The following is a 27,555-nucleotide window of genomic DNA, read 5'->3' as shown; positions in this document are numbered from 1 at the left end:
AATATTTATTCTTAAGAAATTATGTGAACCATACCTTTCAATAGCCTAACAATAAATTTTATTTCCCTTATAAAAACTAAGGTGAATATTAATTTTTGAGATAAACTCACCATTAACATAAAGTGTTACAGAGCTCCTATTTCTTCCAGCCAAGAAAGTGTATTCTCCACTGTCACTAATTCTGGTTTCGGTGATGCTTATACGATGCACGCGTCTTTCCACAATGTACTCATACCGTTCTTCAATATGGAAGTTGATATCAATGCCATCCTTTAACCAGCGGCCATCTACATCATCCTCATTGACCTCAAACTCAACCACAGCTCTCTGTCTCTCAACAGCCTGAAAACAATAACAATTAACTAAATATAAAAAGAATTCTAAAAAAAACTAAATTGTTACAGCTTTGCAATTGCTAGAATATGTGATTTTAACATAAAAGTATTATCTTGTGTCATGTGGACAAAGCACTGTTTTTTGAGTTAATATAATATTGATAAATGCCTTTAAAAACAATTACCTGAATTTCTTTGCGAGTGGATGTGATGCGGACATCACGGCCTTCAACATGCAAGCTGGCTGTGGACATGTTTCCACCAGCAACCACAGAGTACTGCCCAGCATCAGACATGCGAGCAGAGGGAATTACAAGACGGTGAACATATCTTTCACTCTGAATCTTCACCCTGAATATTAAATAAATAAATAAATTCTACTGCACTGACCCTGTTGAAAAAAATTGTTTTGTTAACACAAAATGATTGTCAGATGTGGAAAGAAAGCAGATACCTTTCAGTAATCTGAAGTTCTTGCCCATCTTTCATCCACTGAACAATCAAGTCAGGTTCAGAAATTTCACACTCAAAGGTTGCTCTCTTCTTTTCAAGAATTTTAATTTCCTTAATTGGTTTCCTGAATTCAATATGGCGAGCTAGAGAGCAACAGAGAAGGATAATTAATTTTCAAAACAGTTGATGTTTGTGGGTAAAAGAGAAACAAGATTATATATGGTTAGTCATTTGCTTTACTTATTAATTTACTAATATTAATCATAATTTATAAAAAGAAAGATACGATTAAAAGTTTTGCATTTGTAAAAAATATTATACCTTCAACATATAAGGTAGCTTTAGAGACTGCATTTCCGGCAACAAAGCTGTAGTCTGCAGCATCACCAAAGTGGACATTTCTAATAGTAAGAGAATGAGTATATTGTTTGGCTTTTATCTGGCAGCGATCTGTAGATTTGATTTCAATACCATTCTTCAACCATTTATAAGTGATGCCTTCATGGTTTACAGTTACTTCAAAGGTAATGGTATCTTTTTCTTCAGCATTGATGTCTTTCAACATGGATGTAATCAGAATAGCTGTAAAAGTCAAGCAGAGATTTCGTTTTAGCAGCAATTCTCCTTAAAGTGATTGTAATGTCTCATTTTTTTCAATAAAAATAACAAACATGTTAAACTTACCTGCTCTGTGCAGTAGTTTTATACAGAGCAGCCTGGATCCTCCTCTTATCGGGTCCCTCTTTGGCCCTCCTAGCCTTTCCCTCCCTTTGAGTGCCCCCACAGCCCCCACAGCTTGCTATGGGGGCACCCAAACCGAGGCACAGCTCTGAGTATCCATTCAGGCTCACTGACTTTGATTGACAGCAGCGGGAGCCAATGGGGAGGGGAGTCTCAGACAATTGAGACAGTCATGGACATTGCTGGATCAAGAGGGGGCTCAGGTAAGCATTAACGGCCCTGGGGGGGTTCCGGTCACACAAAATGTTTATCTTAATGCGAAGAATGCATTAAGATAAAAGACCTCCTGACTTGATAACCTCTCTAATTCAATTCAATTAACATTTCTGGGTTCACATTCGTGTATACGCTAAAAGCATGAGCTAACTAGTTTTCAGTAACCCACTCTCTTTATGCAACAAAAATGGTTAGGCATTCATATTAAAGCTAAACTCCAGTCACAAACAAACACCATTTAATCTTGTTATGCATTCTCTAAAATATAAATTTTCTTTTCTTTTTTGTACTGCCTTAACAAAAAGACTGTGATTAGAAGAGGAAGGGGCAGCACTTTGAGACAGTCAGGGTTCTTTTTGCTTTGCACAAAACAGCTTAAAGGAGATAACATCAGGAGGATAACCTCATCAGTCTGTTTCTGCTATTTCAATAAATACCATATTATATGGGAATTGCTGCGCTTATTGAAAGTGTAAAGACATACACACTTATACACATAAAATATAATTCTAAAACAATCAATATAGCCGCCAACACCTGATCCTGAATCAGAGAAACCTGATCCAAAACAATAAATACATAAAAATGGTGTAGCGCTATAATCTATCAATAAAATTGATGAGTCTGTCAGTCCATGATATGACCACATAGGACAATATAATTCAATAGAAGTAAAGAAGATTCCATAAGAAGTTGTGCTAAATGATCTTGAAAATACACCAACAAAACTTCCAGAAGCCCGGTGCAAGGACAGCCACCACCATAGAAGATCACTTGGCCTCTTACCAGAACGCCATGATCCTTATTACAGGGATCAAAGAAGACAGGGGATCAGACACAGTTATACTCCAGGATAGGTCTCACTGCTGCTCCCTCCTCGGTCGTGCCCGTTCATCCCACAGTGATATATAATGATCATATGGAGAAAGGGACAACTCCCATAGTGTGATATTGTCAGGCAACTTTATTATGCATCAAAAAGCCAATTAACAACTTACATTTTGGCCGAGATAGCAAGGCATGTATGCTGGAATCTCCTGAAAACTCCTCTGGCCAGTATCTAACCAGGAAAATGGCCGCCGCATCCCCCATCCGTAGCAGCATGACGTACCGCAAGCTCCTCCGTAATAGGAAGCGTTCCTGGCGTTCTGTCTGCTGCACGTGCAAGGAAGTAATTGCACGTGCAGCAGACAGAATGCCAGGAACACTTCCTATTAAGGAGGAGCTTGCGGTACGTCACGCCGCTATGGACGGGGGACGCGGCGGCCATTTTCCTGGTTAGATACCGGCCAGAGGAGTTTTCAGGAGATTCCAGCATACATGCCTTGCTATCTCGGCCAAAATTTAAGTTGTTAATTGGCTTTTTGATGCATAATAAAGTTGCCTGACAATATCACACTATGGGAGTTGTCCCTTTCTCCATATGATCGTTATATATCAGTGTGGGATGAACGGGCACAACCGAGGAGGGAGCAGCAGTAAGACCTATCCTGGAGTATAACTGTATCTGATCCCCTGTCTTCTTTGATCCCTGTAATAAGGATCATGGCGTTATTGTAAGAGGCCAAGTGATCTTCTATGGTAGTGGCTGTCTTTGCACCGGGCTTCTGGAAGTTTTGTTGGTGTATTTTCAAGATCATTTAGCACAACTTCTTATGGAATCTTCTTTACTTCTATTGAATTATATTGTCCTATGTGGTCATTTCATGGACTGACGGACTCATCAATTTTATTGATAGATTATAGCGCTACACCATTTTTTATGAATAAATACCATAGACTGGGTGAGCACTTGACTTTGCTATATTGGCCAGCTGCAATTGCTTGCCTCTATCTGAGAATGCTAGTTGCCATATTGTAGTTTGCTGCTCCTGACCCGTGACTAAGACGATGCAAAGCATCAGCATGACTTCTAGGGACTAGCATTTTCAAAAGGAGCACAGCAATGGCAGCCCACATAATTTTTTCATGGTTAGTGCACTAAAATTCTGTTTCATTTACAAACAGCAGAATCAATAAATAATGACATTGGTAGTAACAAATGTTTATTAGTATCATTATGGCCATTAGAATACATTTAAGTACAGTCAAATCTTGAACTGCAAGCATAACTTGTTCTGGAAACGTGCTTGTAATTAAAATGACTCGAATATCAAAGTGAATTACCCCATAAGAAATAATGGAAACTCAGATGATTAGTTCCACAACCCCAAAAAAATATTGTCAATAGGAAATGCATAAAGCAGAATCCAGCAGGAACTATAGAGTATAAGGTCTATGTGGACAGCTTTACCCTGGATGCTGTTGTATACTTAGATGTGCCTGTTTTAATCATCAACCATGTGAGTTGCTAAATGATGTACCTTCATTAAATGTATCCATATTGCTACACTTAGAGGCGCCTCTCTAACTTGAGCCTGAAAGAAGTTAAACCTTTGCTAGTTACATTTTTGTTCATAACATCACTGTTCCTCCCTGTGACACTGAAGTAATTTCAAATCCTTACAAATCTCACAGAATTAGTGCTGAAGTAGTGGTTGAAGTCAGGCTTTAAATCAAACTACTTTAAATCATACCCAGCTTCTACTCAGTTGCTACTCATATTGCAAGACATCATTCGTTTATCAAGGTAAAAGTTATAAAAAAATTTTGCTTGTCTTGTAAAACACTCGCAGACCAAGTTACACGCAATTCAAGGTTGTACCGTATTTGGTTCCTGGAATGCATATTGTGAAAATGTATAAGTATGTAAATAAAATGAACATTAGTTTCCTTTCAAATCATACATACGTTTTACAGTGAGAGTTGCGCTGACTTTATCATTTCCACAAACAAAGGTGTACTCAGCAGAATCTTCACTACTTGTGTTCATGATGATCAGTTGATGAAGTTTACCCTGAACCACAATCTTAAACTTCTCGCTCATTTCAATTTCAACTCCATTCTTCAGCCATATGGATGGAACATTGAAATGAGACACCTCACACTGGAATGAGGCTGTTTTGGTTTCAGGGACTTCAATGTTTTTCATAGTCTTTGTAATATGTAATGCTGAGGGAAAAAAAATGTATTTATTTAACATGACAGAAAGTCTTAGAAATCAATTTCACGTACACAGAATATTTGAGAATGCTATACAAGGCCAATATTTCTACAGCACAGAAGGGGTATCAGCTCATCACAAGACTTTTATCCCTAAAAACAGGGGTAGGTCTAACTTTTTTTTTTTATATAGTGCCACAGTGATCATCATAAGTATGGTGGTCCTTCCCTTGGCTCTAGAACCATATGCATATAAAGTGTACTGGGAAAGGCCAGTGGACAGAAAAGAGAGCCTTTGAGGGATGGACAGAATGAAACCGCAGGGCAGTTAGTTCAAAATACATTTTTATTTATTTTGGTTATAAATAAATGCAAGTAACAATTAAGGTTCAGACAGGGAACTGCAGAGGTATGTGGTGCTTTACATTGAGTAATAGCGGTGATGCAGTAACCTATGTGATACATTAAACACAATAATAAAGTTATTAATAGTGAATGTGACCCAGTGAGGGGAACAAGCAAATAACATTTATCCCTACACACATGGAACATTTTGCTTTTTAATGGTATGTGTTAATAAAGCTAGAGAAATTGTAACTGAATGTCATAACTAAAATGTACTTACTCTCTACAAAAAGTTTAGCTTTGCATTCCAGCTGTCCGACCACTGCAGTGTAGTCTCCTGCATCTTCAGCAGTTACGTTCTGGAAAACGAGTTTGTGGACTTTACGCTCTGATACAATCTGATGCTTATCACTTGGTTTCAGCTCCACGTTCTTGAAAAACCATTTCACTGGCACAGTGTCATGGGAAACACTAAGTTCAAATGTAGCTGGTGTATTTTCTAGAGCTGTCACATCCTTGGGCTTTTTGATGATTTTAACAGCTGGAAAATAAAATATAAAGCTTAATTATGGCATGCCGCTGGCAATTTTGTTTTTGAATCTTTTACATGGCATAATCATGCAGACAAATGAATGGACTGAATTCATTTCAGCACACCGTGATGTTCCATTTGTAAAAATGATCTTAAATGTTAAAAAGAATTCAAAGAAGTATGAAATCTCCTGTTTGATTGCAACCTTTCAATATAGTAATCTGAAAAGATTTCAATTCTTCTCAGCCCCAATTAGATAATGGTGTCATCCCTTCTGGTTGCATTGCTTACAAAGATTAGGGGACTGGAGCACAACCAATATGTTTTGATTTACAGTTACTCAACACACCCTATTAAGTAGCAGGTGAAATCTGGAACTGAAAAGGCCTTCTCTGAAATTGATAGAGACCAAACCAACAGAAGATTTCCATTTTTTTAGAATACCCCTTCTTGAACCTTAGTGACTTACTTTCAACATGAAGTCTTGCATTCGCTCCAATTTTGCCAAGCTTGAAGCTGTAAACGGACTCGTCTGGAACAACACAGTTTTTGACTCTTAAAGTGTGCACTGTTCCATCAACTGTGATTTCAAACTTGTCATTGGATTCCAGTTCAACTCCATTTTTGATCCACTGGGCGCCCTTAACATCAGGGTGAGTAAGTTCCACACTGAATATAGCATCTTGTGTCTCTGTCACAGTCTGGTTTTTAAGTGTCTTCTTGATTTTGACAGCTAGAATGTATCATAAAATGGTCATTTAGAAAAATAACACCAAGTGCAAAGATTTTCACTGCAAATGTTCTGATCATTAAAAGGCATCAAAATGTCTTGCCCTACTGTTATCGTTTTTTCTTAAACATATTTAATTTACATACCAAGACTTAACAAACCATATTATGTACACACCAGATGCACCCTATGGCTTCATTTGTCCAGTCAGTCACTTCAAAGTACCATGTATACTATGTATGCATGTATTTTACATGTTATAAAATGTATATAAAGTTAATGGAAACGTATAACATATTATGACTTCTTTTCTATTTCTATTTTCCAACATATTTAATTTATTTTCTATTATACTTATTATGTGGAGGGCAAACAGAAATAGGTAATTTATAATATTAGTTTTCATTTTTAAAATGGTACATATGATATATTATATATGACCTTTTATATTTACAACATCCAGCTGGCAGAACTCGAGTTCACATGTTTACCAGGCAAATTTTAATTCTTGTCAGCCATAATGTGTATATGCTCCCAGCACACTGACCAACCTGTCACCAACAGCTCTTGGCCACTACTTCTGATCTAGAGCATATAAGACAGACTCATCGATCATGCGACACTCATGAGAGCCAATCAAAGCGGTGACACGATATTGAAGCCTTTTCGCCTCCAAGGCAATAAATCCCAATGGTGTTCAGGGGTTAAATAAAAGCCTAATGTTTACAGAGCTCAATGCTTAATGATAAGATTACACACACAGTTAAATGAGTCAGTGGAGTAAGTTCCTCACCTCTCTTCTTACTACAACTTGCTCTGTACAAAATAATATTACATCATAAAAAGAGACAGTGACTGCTCTGACCCTTGTTTTAGAAAACTCACAATTCCTCGACTTCCCTATTTGATCCCGCCAGTAGCATATGCTTGACTCAAAGATTAGGTACACACAACGCCATTACAGTGAAACTGCAAATGGCTCAATAAATCAGTTTGATAGACATTTCCTCATGCTTTTGCTTTATATTTATTTATTTGCAAAATAAAAAAGTGTTTACAAAATATGAACTTTATTCTTATCACAATAGACAAGTTTTACCCTATTTTTTTTATTTTATTTTTTCGCTTTGCTAAATGCATGACAACACTTTATACATTTATTACTTTTCTATTTTTCTATTTTCTGTTTTATTTTTTTTTGATATTTAAAAGTGGAATAAGAATATATGAACATGGGAAAAAAACTAAGCTAATCAATACTGACCTTTTATTCTAATTGACTTTTCCTGAAAACTCACATGGGAATGAAATCACAAAAATAACAAAACAATGGACAAATAACATACTTACCCTCAACCTTTAACTTTGCAGAAGTCTTTGAGGTTGCTACTTGGTAGGTATATTCACCGATATCTTCAAGTTTGCTAATAGGAATTATAAGCTGTCTTTTTCTGCCTATAGATTCACTTTTGATGCTGTCAGTGAAACTTATTGGCTTCCCTTCTCTCAGCCATTGTCCTTTAGAGTCTGGGTTAGCCACCTCACACTCAAAAATAGCTTTCTGAGATTCAGCTACTGTGAGATCCACAAGTGGTTTGCTTATAGCTCCACCTATAGAAGCAATAAGAAAGAGAAAACAGTTAATCAACTTTGAGGTTAAGTGCATGCATACACTGTGTTGGCCTATATTTCTAAAATTCTGTCAATACCTGAAACAGTCAATTTCCCACTAGTTTGCTGCTCTCCAGCAAAGAAGGTATATTGGCCTTCTTCATCCTTCATCATGTCTGTAATTGTTAGAGTGTATATCTTGCCCTTGGACTCAATCTTGTATTTAGGGCTTGGTTTGAGTTCTTCATCTTTGAAAAGCCACAAAGCATCAATTCCAGAATGGGACAGTTCAACTTCCAGGGTGACATTTTGTGTCTCAGTGCATGTTTGGTCACTCAGTCCTCTGATAATGGTAATTTCTTAAAGAAAATAAATGGCAGTGTTAATGTATTACTTACAAACTGGAAAAATGTGAAATAAGGAGGATACTCTTTATTAAAAGCACAAATTGTGAAATTTTGGAATTTAATATAACAAAATAGGGACTTGGTGTCATTAGGCATGAGTTAAGAAAATACAGCATTTGCATGTTGAATAGAAACCTGGCAGCTTGTACTGAAAAAAAAAAATACATTTTGGAATGAATGGTAACTAGGGGTAACACTGATTTGCATTGCTTTAACTACTTGCCCCCCAAATCATGTACATTTACTTCATTTGGCATTAAGTGGCTGCACCGGAGTACCGTTTTTTAGAGCTTACGGTTGGCTTACTTGTGATGACAACCGATGCATCTAAGCAGCCGCACTGCTGTTATTACAAGCAGTGGGAGGGGACATTCCCCCCTTCTGCCACCTTCGGCCACTCAGCCACCTGGGCTCTCCCTTCCCACCAGGAGAACCGAGCCACCAGCCGGCATGTCCGTTGGCTCCCCAGAGATCTAAACAATGCCGGAATCTGCTTCATTCTGGTCTTGGATGTAGCAATGTCATGACATCACTTCTGGTTTAATGGCATCCTAAAAGCGCCAGTTTTCAAAAATTTAAAAGTATTCAGAAACTCTGATCTTGGTGTTTTTAATATTTTCAAGTGCAGAGGCGGGGTCTGGGGCCGTATAGATCCCAGATCCCTCCATAAAGAGTAGCTGCCACTGACTATTACTGTCCCAAGGGATGTTTACATTCCTTGTGACAACAATAAAAATGATCCAAAAAATGAAATTTAAGGGGCCCCATCCCTCTGTGCTCATGCGCAGAAGCGAACGCATATGTAAGTCTCTCCCAAAAAATGTAAACCATATATGTGAGGTATCGCCGTAATCGTTAGAACGAAAGTAATAATTCTAGTGCAAAACCTCCTCTCTAACTCTAAACAGGTACCTGTTAAAATATGTTAAATCGTTGCTTATGGAGATTTTTAAGTACCATAGTTTGACGCCATTTCACAAGTGTGTGCAATTTTAAAGCATGACATCTTAGGCATCTATTTACTTGGCGTAACATCATCTTTCACATTATACAAAAAAATTGGGCTAACTTTACTGTTTTGTTTTTTTTTAATTCATTAAAGTGTATTTTTTACAAAAAAAATTGCATTTGAAAGACCGCTGGGAAAATACAGTGTGGCATAAAATATTGCAATGACTGCCATTTTATTCTCTAGGGTCTCTGTTAAAAAATATACATATAATGTTTGGGGGTTCTAAGTAATTTTCTACCAAAAAAATACTGCAAGCAACAAATGTCAGAAAAAGGCCTTGTCTTCAAATGGCTAAATATTCGCTCAGTAGGAGTCTGATTTTATGAAGTTTTAATGTGTATGGGATTTCCAGTAAATCTTGAATATACATAATTAATTTATTATTTCACTTGTCCACAAAAAGACTTACTTTCCACAGTAAGGTTGCAGCTAGTTTCTACTTTTCCAATTATAAGTTTTACTTGTCCTTCATCAGAAGCATGGGCTCTTGAGAATACAAGTCGTTGCTTGGCTCCTTTAGCAATAGCTTGCACACGATCATCAGGTTTGACTGGAAGATCATTTATAGACCATTTAGAGGAGGTCATATCAGGAACTGAAACTTTACATTCAAGTACAGCCTTTGTTCCTTCTATGGCATGAACATCTTTCAGAGGGATGACAATCTCAACACCTTTAAATGGAAAGACAACAGTCAGTAGAAGAAGGGATAACATAATAATATTTCCTTTGGACTTTACACTTACTGTAAACAGACAGTCGCCCAGATGTGGAAAGATCAAGACCTGGGACTGTGAAAGTATATTTTCCAACATCATCAGCAGTAGCATCTTCAATAAGTAACATGTGAGACTGTTTGTCAATTACAATATGGATGCGATCACTAGGCTTGATCTCCTCCCCATCTTTAAGCCAGACACCTTCTGCATTTTCAAGGGACAGTTTGACCTCAAGTTGAGCAATGTCCCCTTCGCATACTTTCTGGTCTGAAAGTCCTTGAAGAATTGAAACAGGACGAGCTGTGGATAAGAAAAAAGAACCATTAGAACTAGTTGGCATCTATGGCAATAAAAAGTACTTAAATCTGTAACACAAACTGCTTACGTTTCACTTTGAGCTGTGCAGTGGTCTTTTTCCCAGCAACCACAAAGCTATATTCTCCTTGATCTTCCTTTGTAACATCTTTAACAGTAAGAATATGGCGCCCTCTGCGGGATGTAATCACATATTTGCTATCAGACTTTATCTCAGTATCACCATGATACCATTTACCCTCTGTGTCTTCAAGAGAAAAAATGCATTCCAGTTCCCCGGTTTGTGTTTCTGAAACTTCAATGTCCTCAAGCTCTTTAGTAAACTCAAGAGGAGTACCTGCAGTACAAGGACACATGTTCAATTTCTTGGCTTAAAAGCATCCTATGTTATCAATTTCTTTAAGCAGTTTATTTATATATAAAAAAAATGGTTTCTCCTACCTTCAACTATAAGTTTGGCAGTTGTTCTCACAGATTCATCTTCTTTAACAACACAGCTGTAATCATCATTATCTGACATATCAATTGTGAACACAGAAAGGAAGTGGGCCTTCCTGTCAGAATGCATTCTGTACTTATCACCAGAGTGAATCTCCACCCCATTCTTGTACCATTTGACTTTTATAAATGGCTCTGATGTTTCACACTCGAAGGTGACCAAATTGTCTTTTTCTTTTGCTGTCAGATCTTGTAATTCTTGTATAAATGTTATCAACTGTTTACCTTCAGGTAGAAAAAAGATGTCATACCACAGCCCAGACCCCAAACTCAAATTTTAGTAATATAATGAATATTTAGATAAATCTTACCTTGTACCAGCAAAAATGCATGGCTTGAGGTTTCTCCAGCTACATTGATGGCCTTCACCATGATGCTGGCAGAGTCTTCAGCCACAACATCCCTAATGACTAGTTCACACACATTATCTTCTGGCCAGTACCAGTAGATACGATCAGACCTCTCAACTTTGACACCATTTTTAAACCACTGGCATTCTGGATCTGGTTTTCCCACAACACGAACACGAAAATGAGCTTCTCCACCTTGGGCAACTGTTTGACTTTGAATTCTCTCCAAAATCTTAGGTGCTTCCATACTTGGGGAAAGCTCAATCCTGTCTGGTTTGAAAGTTGGAATAGTGATTTTGCCTTCAGCTTCAAGGGCTTTCTTTTCTTCCTCAGTTAGTTCTTTAGTCACATGAAGAAGGTCATCTTTTGTCTTTTTAAGCATGTCTTCATATGCCTCATCTTTCCTGCGAGATTTCTGTTCAACTGCGGTAATAGCTTCATAGTACCCTTCTTCGGTTCTACGCTTAAATTTACTGCGCAGTTCTTCTGATTCTTCGGATTTCTTATCATGAGTAATTCTTTCAGCCCTTTTAAGTTTTACAAATTCTTTTGCCCCTGGTTCAGCCACTTTTTTAACTTCAAATGGAAGTTTTCCTGCCTCAGTTGTAGGAGGAGCAACTTTTGGCTCATGTGTTCTCCTAAGAACTGATCTGAAATCTTCTTTCTGCTGAATTTCTAGTTTCACGACATGTTCAGTAACACCTTCAGGGTTTTCAGCTGTGACCTTCACCTCACCAGAATCATAAGATTTACAGTCAACAATTTCAATGTAGTATATGCCATCATAGCGGAGTCTGAATCTTTTGCTTTTACGGATTAGCTGTCCATTAAGGTACCAGTTCACTTTTGGTTGAGGGTATCCAGTAACACGGCAACGGAAACGTGCAATTTCTCCTTCATAAACTCTTGCGGGTTCGGGGAACAAAACAATTTCCGGTTTTTGTTTTTCCTTTACATCTTCGGTGACTCCTGCAAGTGCACCTTCATGGGCTAGCCTTTCCAGCTCTTCAATTCTCTGCATACCTCGCCTGCCTTCTGGCAACTGAGACTCTTCAACAAGACTCTTCTCATCTTTTACAATTAAAGTTGCAGAGGTGTGGTCTGTTCCATATTTGTTAGTTGCCCTACATGTAATAACCCCACTGTCTCTAGGGTAGGCTACCTCAAAATCAAGACTACAGTATCCAAATTCATTCACCATACGAAGCCTATTGGCAGCCGCCAATGGCTTCCCATCGTGGAGCCATTCAACAACCATAGTTGGATCTCCAATTGGTGTAAGACGGCATTCAAAGTGTGATGGTCCAAAACGTTTTAGCCTTACTGAAGTCAGCTTTTTCTTAAAGAATGGTTTCTGTTGCTTTTCTTTGTCATACAGATCTCCTTCTTCCCACTGTTCTTGACCATAACGTAGATGAAGTGGCTCTAGCTCTGGTGCTGCAATCTCCTTAGCTTTGTAGGTGCCCTTAGGAATGATTAGCTTTCTTTCAGGTTCAGGTTCAGCAAACTCAACTTCTACATTGACTTTGCATCTAGTAGTGTCACGTCCAGCTCTGTTAATGGCAGTGGCAGTGTACCATGCAGAATCCTGTGCAATTGTAGATTCAATCTTAAGTGCTGCTTGTCCTTTAGCTCCTTCAATTCTGTAATGAATAAAAGAGAGCTCATGTTGTACGAATCATTCATTTGTTTGTGTTCTCTATATTATAAGGGGCGATATACTGTATATTATATTGATCAATAAAGCATATAATTTTTGTACTTACTTTATATTAGGAAATTTGTGAGGAGCAACAATGTCACTGTTTTTCAGCCACACAATATCTGGGTTGGGGTTACCAACAGCTTTTACTGACATCTCCAGTTTCGAGCCTTCTTTTACACTCATATTCTTCAGTTTCTCCACAAACTGTGGTCTTTGCAAGTGTTCCTTTGCTGCAGAGAAAAATATATTTTGCATTAGACTTTATCAATCGCTTTTTCATAAACTGAATGTCATTTACAATTCAGAAATATTCTAACCATCTACAGTCAATGTCATGGAGACTGAAGTTTTTCCAGCTCTGTTTTGAGCAATGACTGTCCATTCTCCAGAATCGGTTGGCATTGCTGGGACTACGATAAGGGATTGAGTTCCATCTTCCTTTATAACAATTTTATGTGTATAGTCGTTGATTATTTGCTGACCTACAAGTCAAAACAAAATAATTAGTATATACATTTCAAGATTTGTTTCAATACCACCTCCATAATATACTGAATATATGTATTATCCTGGCACTTTGTATGTAACTAATAATAATATTAATAATAATTAATATTATGTGATATCCTTGCAGTCTAGAGACTCTATTGATAATATGCTGTGATTTTGAAGATACTTTTGAAGAAAATATCTTGAGCTGAGATGGTAATTAAATTCTGCAATGGAGAAAAGCAATAAAAAAAATAGTTTTTCTTTTTATAATTAAAATCTATCTATCTAAACCTGACATAAATATAATGCCCTATCTGTCAAGAACAAAAGACAATAATATGTTAGGATAGACCACATAGTTATTTGATACAAATGTCAGACATTTGCAAAGCCTGAGAATGTTGTGAGAGTTAGAAGGCTTAGAGAGGTTTAAGGTGTTAGGACTTGGATGTTTAAACACTAAAGATGTTGACTTTGCCATAATTCCAGGATATATTATTTACCATCGTGGAACCAAAATGTTTCTGGCATTGGTCTTCCAACAACTTTCAGGTCAAATCTTGCAGTTTGTCCTTCAGCACATTTGAAGGAGGCAGGTTTCATCACAAAGACTGGCTTATATAATCTCTCCAACTGTGACTCATCAGTTTCATCCAATCGGCGAGCAGGTGAACGTGCAGGAGAGCGTGCAGGGGAGCGGCTTGGTGAACGTGGAGATACAGACCTATTCGATGTAAGTGTTAGAAATCAATATTTATTCATCTGTATTATACCTAAACTAGAACTATTGTCTGTGCATGTAATACAGTGGTATAGGTAGAAAATATTTAAGATACAGGTCATAATAAATAAATTAGTATTAATCAGCTATACACCATCTCACAACTGTGCAGGAAAAGGTAGTAGACTTTCTTCAACAGTAATTTAGGTCAAGGTACTCTTAATTATACTAGCTCAAAGAAAATACCAAAAGAACTTCCATCTAGTTCAGTGGAGATCAATGTTGTTGATATTTGAGGGCTCAAGTGTGGCCCCTGATTACACGAAGTAATTGTCATTGAGTGTAACGTACAGAAAGCTGTCAGAGACTTCAGACATGTGACAGGGGATGGTAGACAACAAAAGTTTGTTGGAGACTGGGGTCATGCTTCAGAAGGCTGTTAGAGGCACATTGTATAATTATACCACATTTGATATTTTTCTTGGCAAGATGCATATAAAATATGTGAGGGAAAAAATAAAAAGGGATGAAAAACACAGAAAAAAATGAGTGTAAAACAATTAAAACAAATAATTTAACTACAAATAATAATTTTCTTCACTGGTCAAATGACCTCATGTTGGCGGCGGGGATCTAGTTATACTTCACATATGAGAAATAATGAATTCAGGCAACTTTGTGAAAATGCATGATATGTGAAAGATAAACCATGGGGTTGGTTTAATGTACAAACATAGTCTGTCCACTTTGCAAAGAAATTTTCAATTTGTAAGGGATTTGCCCCTAAGCTTAGTGAATGAGCTGAAGCTCTGCTGACTTCCATCATCCAATAATGTGCAAACAAATATACTGTTTATTTTTACTTTCCATGCACGTAATTGCGTATTTTATGCAAAGTGAATTTTCACCATATTCCTTAAGCAAAGTGAAAAGTCTGTTTACCTTTAGTTAATAAATCCCTGTGTTTTATAAAAAAGAAATCAAAAGACTATGGCACATTTCAGATAGGCATTCTGATCATGTCTGCCAGTTTTATTAGGTGGACCTGGTAAGAAGGTCCATTCATTCCTATAGCCAGGCGGGTGTAAACAGACGTGTGTCCGTTTACACCTGCCTACCTTCAAGTACCTCCAGTCGGCCTCCAGGCAAACCGGATCAGTCAGATATAAATGGACAGCTTTACACCCGGCCGCCCATACAGCAGAGTGGGTTCTGTCCATGTCCGCTCTTCAGAAACTGAGTGGCATTAACTGATGTGCCATCTGCCCCACTCTGCTTCGATCAGCTCACACATCCCCTTAAGATCGGAACAGTATATGAATAGGCCACGGATGTGAATGGGCCACAAATCTTAGAAACACGGTCAGAGACCTTTTGGGACCTTTCTCATTAACATCCTCATCAGTTCAGTCACGTTTTGTGCTAAGAAAAAACTGATGAATATGAATGCATTACATTAGTTTAAATCAGTTTGCACTTCAATTCAGTTTAGTTCTGTTTACATTAGTTTACATCCATTATTTCATCTCTTTTTTTAGTTGTTGCAGAAACCAATCATAGGTGACAAAAGTATAAACATAACATTTTTCTTGCCTAAAAACATGTATAAACGGAATGGAAGTAAATGGAAGCCATCTGTTTACATCCATTCAGATCTATCTTAACAGAAAAGAATGCAGCCTTGTTGCATTTAAAATAACGGACCAGAACAGAAACAGATGTAGGCAGTAAATAGTGTAATAGTGTACAGTGTAGGAAGTAAATGGATGCTCATCTGTTTACATCCACACGTTCATTGTGGCTCAGTCTGGATCTGTCTGTAAAACTGACAGAAGGATCCAGACTAAATGCCCATATGAAAAGCCCTTCTCTGGAGTAGCAACTACGGTATATTAGTATTTGTTGTTTGTATTCTTGTCATATTGCTAAGTTTTACTATAATTTAATAGTATTTAATATTATTTCTAACATAGTTTTGAGAGTGTTATTGTGTTGTGTACTTCATTTGGGTTGAGTATATTAATATTATATTTGGATGATTACTGTTTGCATTGCTGTTTTGAATTTATTATCAACAATGCCCATTATATTTTATGCCCAGAATATATATATTTTTTTAAATCTACAGCATTATCGGTGTGCATTCTTTCCATACAGACCCTGGAACGTATAAAAGGAAAATGTTGTAGTGTAATAGTTCTATATAGATATATCTATTATGCATAATAATTCTGCTACCCAAAAATACAATCCTTCAGCATTCCATAATCATCCTATAGGTTAGTTGTGAATATTATTTACCGTATTCTTTTAACAGCCTCTGGAGCTGGTATGTACGCTGGACCAGTTGGTGCAGCAGGCTCCACATACAGTTTTCCTGAGCATATGGAATTCCCTTTAACATTGCTGGCCAAAACAGTGTAAATACCCTCGTCTTCAGTTGATAAAACAGAGATGCGCAGACTAGCCCTGCCATCTTGCAAGGTTTCCATCTGGTAGCGGCCTTCATGCTTAATGCGTTTGCCGTCTTTGTACCATGTAATCTGCAAAAATGACATTACACAATATTCTCAGTAAATACGCATACACAGTATCATTTTCAAGAGATGTTTTTGTAGAGCAGCTATAATGAAACTAACATCTCTTCATTTGAAAGTGAAATCTGATTATTATAAGGAAATTTTAATTTCCATAAATGACAGGAGATCTGATGCGTTTGATAAAGACAGTAATCTGAAAACATTTATTGTCACTAAAGTTTACCAAATAGGATAAAGCAGTTTTCCAATCAGATTTAGGGGAAGAAAAGTGTTTTTGACATTTTTAGAGGTACACATTGAAGTTATTATTTTAATGTAAATAATTGTAACAATGTGTGTTAATAGTTCAAACACCTTATTTCTATGTATAATCTGTAACTGTACATCTACAAGGGGCTAGCGCTGTTTACTCCTTACATACTGTATAGAAATATTTCTTTGGTTTCTTTTTGGCTGTGCCTTGTGATTCTTTTATCTCATTGTACATCTACCAGATCGCTAAAACAATAGAGCTATTCAGTCTCTAAAGACTTTAAATACACATAGTGCTTTTGTCACACATAAACTACGTGATCTAAGCTGCCCAAGCTTTAAGTTACACCAAAGATTAACTTTTTTATTTACAGAAAATATATTTTTTTTTTCACTCAAAACAGTATTTTATTTTATTTTCTGTTTGCCTATATTCCTTTGTAATTTCTTGGAAAATAATAATAATTAAAAAAAAACAAAAAAAAAACAGTGTTATTTGGGAATGTTACATGTTCTTAATTTAATTTATATTTGATGTATGAATTTTAAAAACAGAATAACTAAAGTATATGTAAACTCCTACCTTGTAAAACAAACCATTTAATTTAAAATAAAATTGAAAGGCAAAACATTTGTGTATACTAAACAAAACATTAAAAAAGAAAAATAATTATTGGTATTTGCTGTCTACCGGGGGGAAACATTTTGATAATACTACCGACTGACACCTTTCGGCTGGGGAAAGGCTGAAAACTGTCTGAACTGTCCTTAGTTAGGATCAATAAAAAGACACCACATATGTCAATGAAAATGCTGCCTTTTGTTTACCTTTGGTAATGGGTATCCAGACATTTTACAGTGGAACGTGACTCCCATTCCTTCAAGAATCTGGTAACTCTTAAGTCTTATGTCAAATCCTGACTCGATTATTTCGGATTCCTGAACATCGACAATCATTTCCTCCCCATCTTCTTCAAGTAATTCCTCCAAGGTAATTCTAATGATTCTGTATTCAATTTCTTTGATAAGTTTCTCTTCAAATGCAGTCAGCTGATATTCCTACAAAAAGTAATTGATATCAAATAAGCATACTGTATAAATGATCCTTAAATATGGATACAATTTTAGTAAAACTACAAAATTATGTGTAGCCTGTAAATATTTTATCCCTAATTACCCCTGATAAGATAAGCATGTGGTTAAAGTGGTGCATGTTTTCCAATTTACATTTTATATACCTCAGCATGAATTGTAGTCTTAACAAAAGTAGTATCCTTGGCCATCTTCTTTCTGATAAGGGCTTGTTCCTTCTCATATTCCTTATCATACTCTGACCGAGGTAAAGTTGGTGCGGCTTCAGCTACTTTGGGTTCAGGTACAAATGGAGTTGGCTCTTCGTGCATCCTCATGTAATGGTCATATTCAGCTGTACATACAAAAAATATTCAAATATAATTCATATCAGTTAGCCATTATTACAAACCATTTTATGTTTGCTGAGTTTGTTATCTGAATGTTTGTTTACCTTCCTCCAAAAGACTTGTGGTCTCAGTAGCTTCTCCATATTTATTTCGGATAACAATGCTGTAATCTCCAGCATCATCAGCAAAAGTCATAGAAATCTCAAGTTTGCATTCTCCAGTATCCTTATTATAGGACACCTTATATCTGGAAAGAAAAAAAAAATATATAGGTTGTCGGTCACACAGATGTCAGTGTATAATACACCAAAGTTTTTTAAATCAAATGCTGTATATTAAAACAAATAAATGCAGCAAACTGCAATACTAAGGAGATTAAAGTGGTTGTAAAGGAGCAAGGTTTTTTATCTTTCCTACATTCTATGCATGATGGTAAAAAATTATTCTGTGTGCAGGAGCCCCCCAGCCCCACTAATACTTACCAGAGCCTCTTCTCGATTTAGCGATGATCAAAAGAGCCTTGCCTCTCTGGGGTCTCACACTCCTGATTGGCTTTTGGCAGCAGCGGAAGCCATTGGCTCCCGCTGCTGTCAATCGCAGCCAGTGAGCCAATCAGGAGACGGAGGGGGTGGGGCCAAACCATGGCTCTGTGTGTGAATGGACACAAAAAGTTGCAGGTCGGCAGCATGCCTGCTTGGGTGCCCCCAGAGAAAACTGCTTGCTGTGAGGGCACCCGGCAGGAGGGAGAAGCCAGGAGCACCTGCAAGGGACCAGAGAAGAGGAGAATCCGGGCTGCTCTGTGCGAAACCATTACCCAGAGCAGGTATGTATGACATGTTTGTTATTAAAAAAAAAAACAAGGCTTTAGTATCACTTTAAGCTATCCATAAAATATACATTTTTTTTTTTAGATATCTTCAATCTCTGTAGATGAATCTGTAAATCTGAAGTGCAATAACTACTTTCAGGGCCACCAATAGGGGAGTAAAGCCACCCCTCTCAAACCAGGTGTGGGCCCCATAGGATCAGCAGGGGGCCTAGCTTCAGCTGTATGTCCCGTTCAGTGTAATACTGTAATGGAACAGGTTGGGCAGGGCTCATTTAGGCTCAGAATTCTGAGGGCATATGTTCCTAGAGTCCTGGATTATGCTTTATATCTCAAGGACTGAGAACATTGAGCACACCGCAGAACACTGCAGTATTCTCACAGCTAGGTAAGCTATGTCCCTCAGGCTGCTCCTCATCAGCCTTGCCCAACTCTTTTGTACAAGTGCTTTGAAGAGCACTCTGCAGGGACCTTTCCTGCTGCTCTGAGTTAGTTTGTAATTAATGGTATACTAGGGTCCCTTCTTTGCAAGGCAGAAAGCTCCATGCTGCATAACTAAGGCATTAGCTTAGGGGGTCTTATGTTAAAAATAGTTGGTATTCTTGTTGATCTTGTGTTATTAAGGAAAATGCATTTAATGGCAAATTTTTCAAATTAGGGAAACTTTATTTTCAATCCATTAATGTGTCACCTTATTACTAATTCTACATTATTTATGCTGTTATAATTCTGCATCTGAAATCAGTACCTGATAACTTGTTTAATTGATTTAATAGTAATGTTAATCATGCATTTGTACAGCTTTTTATACTATTACCAGGGCCAGGACAAGGGGTGGGCAAGACGGGCAGCTGCCCAGGGCATAGTGGTGGAAAGGGAAAGCCCCCTCACTGAGCGCTTCAGGTCTGCTTGCACACCGTACTCCAACATGCCCACTTTCCACCCCATCCATCCACATCTGACACGAAAAACTCACTGTGCATGTGCAACTGCCTTCTAACTGCTAGAAAGCAAGCAACTGACCACACATGTGAAGTGCACACTCTATGTCAACCATGGACAGTCAAAGCAAAATGGGCAGAGAATGAGTGTAGGGCGATATACCCATCCTGTGTCATGTATTAGCAGTGTGTAAGGGGGGTACAGTTCTGCATCCTTGCCCTGAGCACTGGACAAACCTGTCCTGGTACTGACTATTACTAAATGTACATGTGGTGAATCTTGCTTATTTGTGCAATGATAGCAAACCAGATTTGTTCTCTACAAAAACATACATGAAATGACCTGCAGTCCTTTGCTTTGCCCTTGAAATAGGATGATTTATATGCCCTGGTAATAGGTGTATTCTTTTTAATGTGCTTCCAGAGTCATAGTTTGTCCAAAACATACCAAAGTATAGGGGAAAGGTGAAAAACTATAACCAATACATCATAAATTATTGCCCACTCCCATTTTTTTGCCATACCCTATGTGCCCCTTAAAAATGTCCTTCCTTTTAATTTCTAAATGTTGTCAACCATTCAAGGAAATGTTGCACGTCCACCTAATTGGCTGGCCTTCCCCACCCCTCCAGTAAAAGCCTCTCTCACAAGCCACTCGATCTTGTCATTGTTTTACTATGCTGTGGGCATAGGGAGTGGGAGAGGAGGGCTTAGGCTCTGATTAGTCAGGGTTGCCATTACTCATACCCATGCTGGCCCTGTCTATGGCTTTTTGTCCATCAGCTTGCATTGTCTCAATAAGTGGTGGAGGGCAGCTGGGAATATCAGAGTGGAGCAGCCACAGTCAGGGTTTGGAGTGTGCCCCCAGAGTGATGGAGAAGGGTACATAGGCTTAGGCTCTGGATATGTACTGTGGTCACCTCCTGGTCTACCTACATTTGGCTGATCAGAGTTTATTTTTTGTGTACCCCTGATTGCTTTAGCAGTTCTCTGAATGTAATGGGGTTTTCTCCTGTTCCCACGATTTCAGGATACATTACTTCATATTAACCTCCTGTATTACTTAGTTGGGCTTGAAATGTATTTGGGCCACCTCCTGTTGTCTGAGCAAATGTCTGCATGGATATTTTGGTAACTCTGACTGTCCATCCACCCTTGACACAGATACCCATCCTTTCATGGATCACACAGAAAGGTTTAGTGCATTACGCACAAGTCAAAAACAACTGTACAAGAAAAACGCAGAATTGTATCTTGACACTTTAACACTCTACTAATCCTTATCACTAGATAGCTGGGTGGAAGAGGGGAGCCCTGTCAAGTATATGGTACAGGACAACATGAATTCTAATGGAGGCTGCCTTCTATAACAATGTGGTTGAACCAGAATTTTTTTTGTAATTAGTACTTAATGATTAATAACATGGATGCATTTAAGTACCCCATAAATGCCAATCATTTTGCAGAGATAGAAAATCCACAAACAGAAACCTCAAATAATGCTTTAGATAAAGTAAATCCACTCCAAGGAGCTCAAGTGTTCATCAAGAGAAAGCTACCATAACTTGAAAGATAAGAAGGAAAAAGTGTACTGGAAAAAAAAATGCATGAAAAAATATTTAAATTAATTTACAATAAATAGTTAGATCAGGGGCAAGAAGATATCCCACATGGAGAAAGTTCTGTATTGGGCCTACAGGTTCATACAACATATATGTGCTCCTGTCTCTACAAATTAGTTCATTTAAAAATTAGTTAATATGTCATTAAAAAAAATCTATTTTATGGCCTGTATTTAATTACCTGTATCCAGTGCTTAGAGGAACACCAGCCTTTTTCCAGTAAATGTGTGGCTTGGGGTTGCCTCCAATCTGACATTCAAATATAACACGGCCTCCCTCGACTAACTTCTGAACAGTTAGTTTTCGAATGAAGAAGGGCGCCACTCCTTCTCCTGTTTCAGCAGGAGCAGTCACCTCTATCTCCATCTTCTGCTCCTCTGTGTATCTGCAAAAAGATGGTCAATTAAGTAAGTAACTAAAGCTTTTCTTATTCACTAGTCTCTCATTGTCTAATACAGGGGTTCCCAAACTGCGGCCCTCCAGTTGTTCAGGAACTACAATTGCCATCATGCGTAGTCATGTTTGTGAATGTCAGAGTTTTACAAAGCCTCATGGGATGTGTAGTTCTGCAACAGCTGCAGGGCCAAAGTTTGGGAATCCCTGGTCTAATATATTATCTTCTGTCTTGGACCCATATAAATGTGCATCTATAAAACAACAATTTGGACACACTTATTTTATATACCACCATCAGAGTTTTGACTCTAAATAATAGGTGCACTTTGGCTTAGAGGGACCCTATTAATATTTTTTCCCAGTTCAATGTATTTTTTTTTTGGGTTTGTTTAGTAATTACATAATTTACATTTTTACTGAACAATACACTGAAAGCAAGATTTGAAATTTGCTTTATATAGTTAGTTGCTAATTCATATTTTATATAATGTATTTCATAAACAGGTCTGTAAATTCTCCTTTAACATTTATCTGTATATTAGGCAACATAAACAATGCTATTTTAGGACAACCTGCAATTACAGAAATATGGGAATCGCAATGCTGCATTCCCTTGAAAATGTTACTTGCCTGGTTGTTATGCTGACTTAATGGTTGATTTACTATAGGCAAATATACTTTGCACAACGGGTGCATTGCAAGTGCACTGCAAGTGCAGGTACTCTAGATCTGAGGGGAAGCTCTGAAATGAGGGGAAGCTGGTACACATAACAAGAGGCAACAAAATGGCGACCATGAAGGGACAGTCTTTGAAGTAGAGGGCGAGATAAAGGAATGACCTGTCATGGAAGATTATCAATTATTTTCTGGCCCGTAATGTCTGGGGAAAAGGAACATAATTACGGGGCTGTACTACAGTTTGTTTATCAGTGTAAATAGCAGACCCCTCCCAGGTAGCCCAGGCATGCATTTTAAATGGACTTGTTAATCAAGTCACTATTGCCTGTAGCTGGAAGTCACCCAACTTCATATAATTGATAATCATATATGAACTAAATGTAAAATCACAACTCAATATCTCGTATATATATATATATATTTACATTAATATTACAATTACTGATGGAGATTTATACATAACTCCTCATCGTCACAACATGGTAAGGGAGATTACACCTAAACTCATAAGGCAACACCTACCATCCAATCATGTGCAAGCAAAAATGCTGTTTTTTATTTTCTTTGCATAATCCCCTCAAATCTAGATAAACTGCACTTGCAATGCTTTTAGTATATCCACCCTATTGGGTTTACTTTGTGAGTCATGAATCTGGAACAAGTGTATAGCCCACAAAAGTCTCAGAAGTCCTTACCCTAGTACTCTGAGAGTAGTTCTACACAAGTTCCAGGTCTTTTACAGGTCTTTTACATCACTAGGTCACTTTTGTGGCCATGTAAATACATTTTTTAAAGAGAGGATCAAACCATCTAATTTGTTATATAAGTAAATTTGGCATTGGATAGTAATACATTAACATGCTACTTAGGATGCAGAACCTGCACATCTAATGAGCCTAAATGTTATCCTCATACACAAAAAAGTTTTAAAACTTCATGGATTAAACCTTCTACATTTTACACATGAGACTGACAAGCATAAAAACATGATAAACTCTCTATTACTCTGTTAGATTCCATTTAGTGCTGAAGATTGCAACTCTAATTATAGAAATCTATGATTTGCGTTAACCATGTTTTTATCTTTGCACAATGAGTTGGATTTTCTAAAACTGGAGAGTGCAAAATCTGGTGCAGCTCTGCAAAGAAACCAATCAGCTTCTATTTTTTTTTTTTTGTCAAAGCCTAATTGAATAAGCTGGTTGGCTACCATGCACCAGATCTTGCACTCTCCAGTTTTAGTAAATCAACCCACTGTTTCAAAATGTCTTGCATGTTTAACAGTTGATAAGATATATCTAAGGCCTCATTCCCATAGGCAATGATGCTCCTATAACATGAACGGGCTGTTTTTTGCAGCTTATGTAACCTCTAGGTGCTGCGTTCAGGCAGCCTATTAAAGTCTATTAGGATGTGCAGCTGCACAGACACAGTTGCTCATCCTAATGTGACAGGTGTATGGGTGCAGGTTAGTGGTCCCAAATGCATACTGTCTGTGTTCAGGGCTGCTCCCCCACACCCACATGCCTGTCACGATAAAATGAGTGGCTGGTCCATGCAGCTGTGTCTCCAATTAGACTTAGCCTGCCTACCTGCAGCACCTGGAAGTTACAGATGCCTACAAAAGGGCCCATTCACACTATATGGGTGTTATTGCCTATATGAACTCAAATATTGCCTAAACTCAAATATTCAAATTTGAAGTTGACATAGAAAATGTGAAAAAATAATTACTGTTTTTCTTCTATCATTTTTTCAGTAACAGTTTCTCTGGCTTCATACTCCTCGGACACTAAAATAAAAAGAGAAAAACCTATTCAGGCAATTGTAACTACTGATAATTAAATTTCCAAATGATATCAAATTATTGTGACTTGTGCCCCCATAATGAATACACACTCCTGAACAATGATCATGATGTACATGCACTGAGTCCTAGTTTTGCTGCAGTTTAATTATAAGTACTAGCTACAATGCACATCAAATTTCTCTCTGCCAAATAAAATAGGCAAATGTAAATTCAGCATTGTGTAATATAATATAAAATATGTAAAATATAACATAAACATCAGAAATGTATATCTACATAGTATACAAGAGACGTAAGTTATTCTAGGACATAAAAACATCATTCAGTGACATAACTTTTCATTTTTGTTTAGGCCTATAGAAGATATGGGAATATATATGTACTTTATTGGGTATAATACAGGCAAGAACAGACTGTTTATATAATTATAAAATATAACATTTTATTAGAGATATCACAAATATTTAAAAAAAAAAAGAGTTAAAAACATCTCCATAGGTTAGCCATCCAAGGTAATTTGTTTTCTCGCCTTAGGATCGGTTTGTCAGGCCAACACGTTTTGTAAGCAGGCCCACTTCATCAGGGCCTCGGATCCTATTATAGAATACTGCAACAATATACATAAATAAACGTAAACCAACAGTCATTGAAAGGTAAATTACATCACCATAACAAATATTTTCATGTCAATTAGACAACAAAAAGTGTAAATATATGTCATACCCACCCTGAATGCAAAGAAGGACAGAGTTCATGCCATAAGGTCAAATGCTAATATCTGACAAAAATATAACAATAAAGAGATGAAGGGTTTGTCACCTGTAAACGTACATTTACAATTGTAGGGTGTGTCACCTGTAAACATACGTATCTTTACAAGTGACAAAACCTTTTTCTCTTTATTGTTATATTTTTGTCAGATATTAACATTTCGCCTTATGGCATAGAGTCTGTCCTTCTTTACATTCAGGGTGGGAATAACATGTATCTATACTTTCTGTTGTCTAATTGACATGAAAAGATATGTTATAGTGATGTAATATACCATTCAATGACTGTTGGCTTACTTTTATCTATGTATATTGTTGCAGTTCTCCACAATAAGATCTTCGGCCCTAATGAAGTGGGACTGCCCGCAAAATGCGTTGGCCTGACAAATTAGTTCTAAGGCCAGAAAATGTATTATCTTGGATGACTAATTTATGGAAATGTTTTTAACTCTTTTTTTTTTTATTATTTGTGATATCTCGAATAAAATGTTGTATGTTTCTATACAAACAGTCTGTTCTTGCCTGTATTATATCAAAGGAGGTACATATAAAATCCCTTATAGCTTCCATACCTTTGTATGCATTACTTTGAGGATGGTACCTCCAAAGGGTTAAGATTTTTTAACACTCTACCCCCACACATAAAACTATGTTTAAATAAACTGTACAGTCATGACAATCAATCACTTTTGTCATTTTAATCACATTTATATATTCATTTCCTGCACTAAAGAATGAGAAATGAAATTTAACAAGTTTGTGCACGTATATATGAGCTAATTTTTTGCCATTTTGAATGAAGTAGGGGATTTTCAAAATAAGGGAACTTCCTTCTTAAACAGATGTCACCAAAGCAAGTGTCCACAACAAAACATTCCCCCATATTCATGTTTGGTAACAGCTCAAAATGTGGGATTTTCCTAACTTTCAGTCAGTGTGACAATACTCCTATGACATATAGAATGAGGGAACCTCCTCAAAAGGGTCACAGACAGCAATAAAAACATGTCAGGAGTCCTACACTCCAGAAAACACAGGCTTTAGATAAACAATAAATGATGGGTGCTGCAGAACATCACATACCCTAGTTCAACTTATTTTAGCCTAGCCCGAGCCATAAATGAAAAAACACTAGGATTCAACATGTTACCATTTGTGAAAATGGGGGAAGGAAGGTGCAATACACATGATGCAAGCTTTCCCAGGAATGGCTCATCTTAGGGTAAACCATGGTTATCTAGCCTTTTTGAATACTTTTAACCTGAAGGTCTTTGGGTGAAGCAATCAACAGCTGCCCATAGACACAAGCTTGCCTGTCTATCTGGCCAGAAATGGCTGGATTAGGAAAATCTCACTATTAGAGAGACAGAGGAAGAATGCTGCACACCAATACCCGTACACTAAGAAGAGATTTTAGGAAAGCAGCTACAATCAGGTGTTTTTCAGACACAGGCATACATATCATAGAAAGAAATCAGTAGGCACACCATATAACTTATGATTGTTTTGATATCAAACAAAGTTTTGATACCAAAACTTGTGTGATTACTTTCTATGGTATTCAGGAGACCTATATTTATAAGCACTCTACCAACCATGACAAGATCAAAAAATTATGGCCTAATCATTTGTTTAAACTTTGCATACAAGACCACTATACTAGCACCTCAATACCAGGATTAACTAAACGCTAAAACATAATGTAAACAACACCGGAAAAAAAACATGCCACAAAATAGTTATTTTATCTACACCCTTTTAAACTTATTTAACTCCATGGAACACAAAACCAATTCCAAATGACAGCCTCTGCTCTGCTTTATATGTAGGCAGTCACACAAGGTCATAAACATGAAATGCACACTTAGGTTGATTTACTAAAGGATAATAGACTGTGTACTTTGCAAAGTGCAGTTGCACTCTGCAAGTGCAGTTGCTCCAGAGCTTGGTAAATGAGTAGAAGCTCTGCTGATTTCCATGATCCAATCACGTGCAAGTAAAAATGCTGTTTTTTAATTTTGTGAAGCTTTACCTTATTTACTAAGCTCTGGAACAATTGCACTTGCAGAGTGAAA

The 27,555-nt window shown here is 37.3% G+C and overlaps 1 protein-coding gene across 1 annotated transcript in view; it reads right to left on the bottom strand.

Annotated features, from left to right (window-relative positions):
• Window positions 1-27,555, bottom strand: part of LOC309558726 (titin-like) — a 320,308-nt gene that overhangs the window by 253,940 nt on the left and 38,813 nt on the right. The window contains exons 15-37 of the mRNA XM_082261775.1: window positions 24,635-24,692; window positions 22,008-22,211; window positions 18,542-18,684; window positions 18,255-18,442; window positions 17,845-18,075; window positions 16,526-16,767; window positions 14,007-14,227; window positions 13,329-13,493; window positions 13,073-13,241; window positions 11,268-12,949; window positions 10,900-11,181; window positions 10,529-10,795; window positions 10,171-10,443; window positions 9,834-10,097; window positions 8,104-8,364; window positions 7,745-8,005; window positions 6,134-6,397; window positions 5,413-5,673; window positions 4,536-4,796; window positions 1,110-1,370; window positions 790-931; window positions 521-686; window positions 111-342 (exon numbers count right to left, since the gene is read on the bottom strand). Of these exons, the coding sequence (XP_082117901.1) occupies window positions 111-342; window positions 521-686; window positions 790-931; window positions 1,110-1,370; window positions 4,536-4,796; window positions 5,413-5,673; window positions 6,134-6,397; window positions 7,745-8,005; window positions 8,104-8,364; window positions 9,834-10,097; window positions 10,171-10,443; window positions 10,529-10,795; window positions 10,900-11,181; window positions 11,268-12,949; window positions 13,073-13,241; window positions 13,329-13,493; window positions 14,007-14,227; window positions 16,526-16,767; window positions 17,845-18,075; window positions 18,255-18,442; window positions 18,542-18,684; window positions 22,008-22,211; window positions 24,635-24,692 (6,498 nt within the window). The remainder of the gene's footprint in view (window positions 1-110; window positions 343-520; window positions 687-789; window positions 932-1,109; window positions 1,371-4,535; window positions 4,797-5,412; window positions 5,674-6,133; window positions 6,398-7,744; window positions 8,006-8,103; window positions 8,365-9,833; window positions 10,098-10,170; window positions 10,444-10,528; window positions 10,796-10,899; window positions 11,182-11,267; window positions 12,950-13,072; window positions 13,242-13,328; window positions 13,494-14,006; window positions 14,228-16,525; window positions 16,768-17,844; window positions 18,076-18,254; window positions 18,443-18,541; window positions 18,685-22,007; window positions 22,212-24,634; window positions 24,693-27,555) is intronic.

This window comes from Pelophylax lessonae (assembly GCF_965119305.1).
Source record: "Pelophylax lessonae genome assembly, chromosome: 6".
Lineage (NCBI taxonomy): Eukaryota > Metazoa > Chordata > Amphibia > Anura > Ranidae > Pelophylax > Pelophylax lessonae.
Note: the sequence above shows the minus strand (reverse complement) of the source record. Positions and strands in the feature narration are given on the sequence as shown.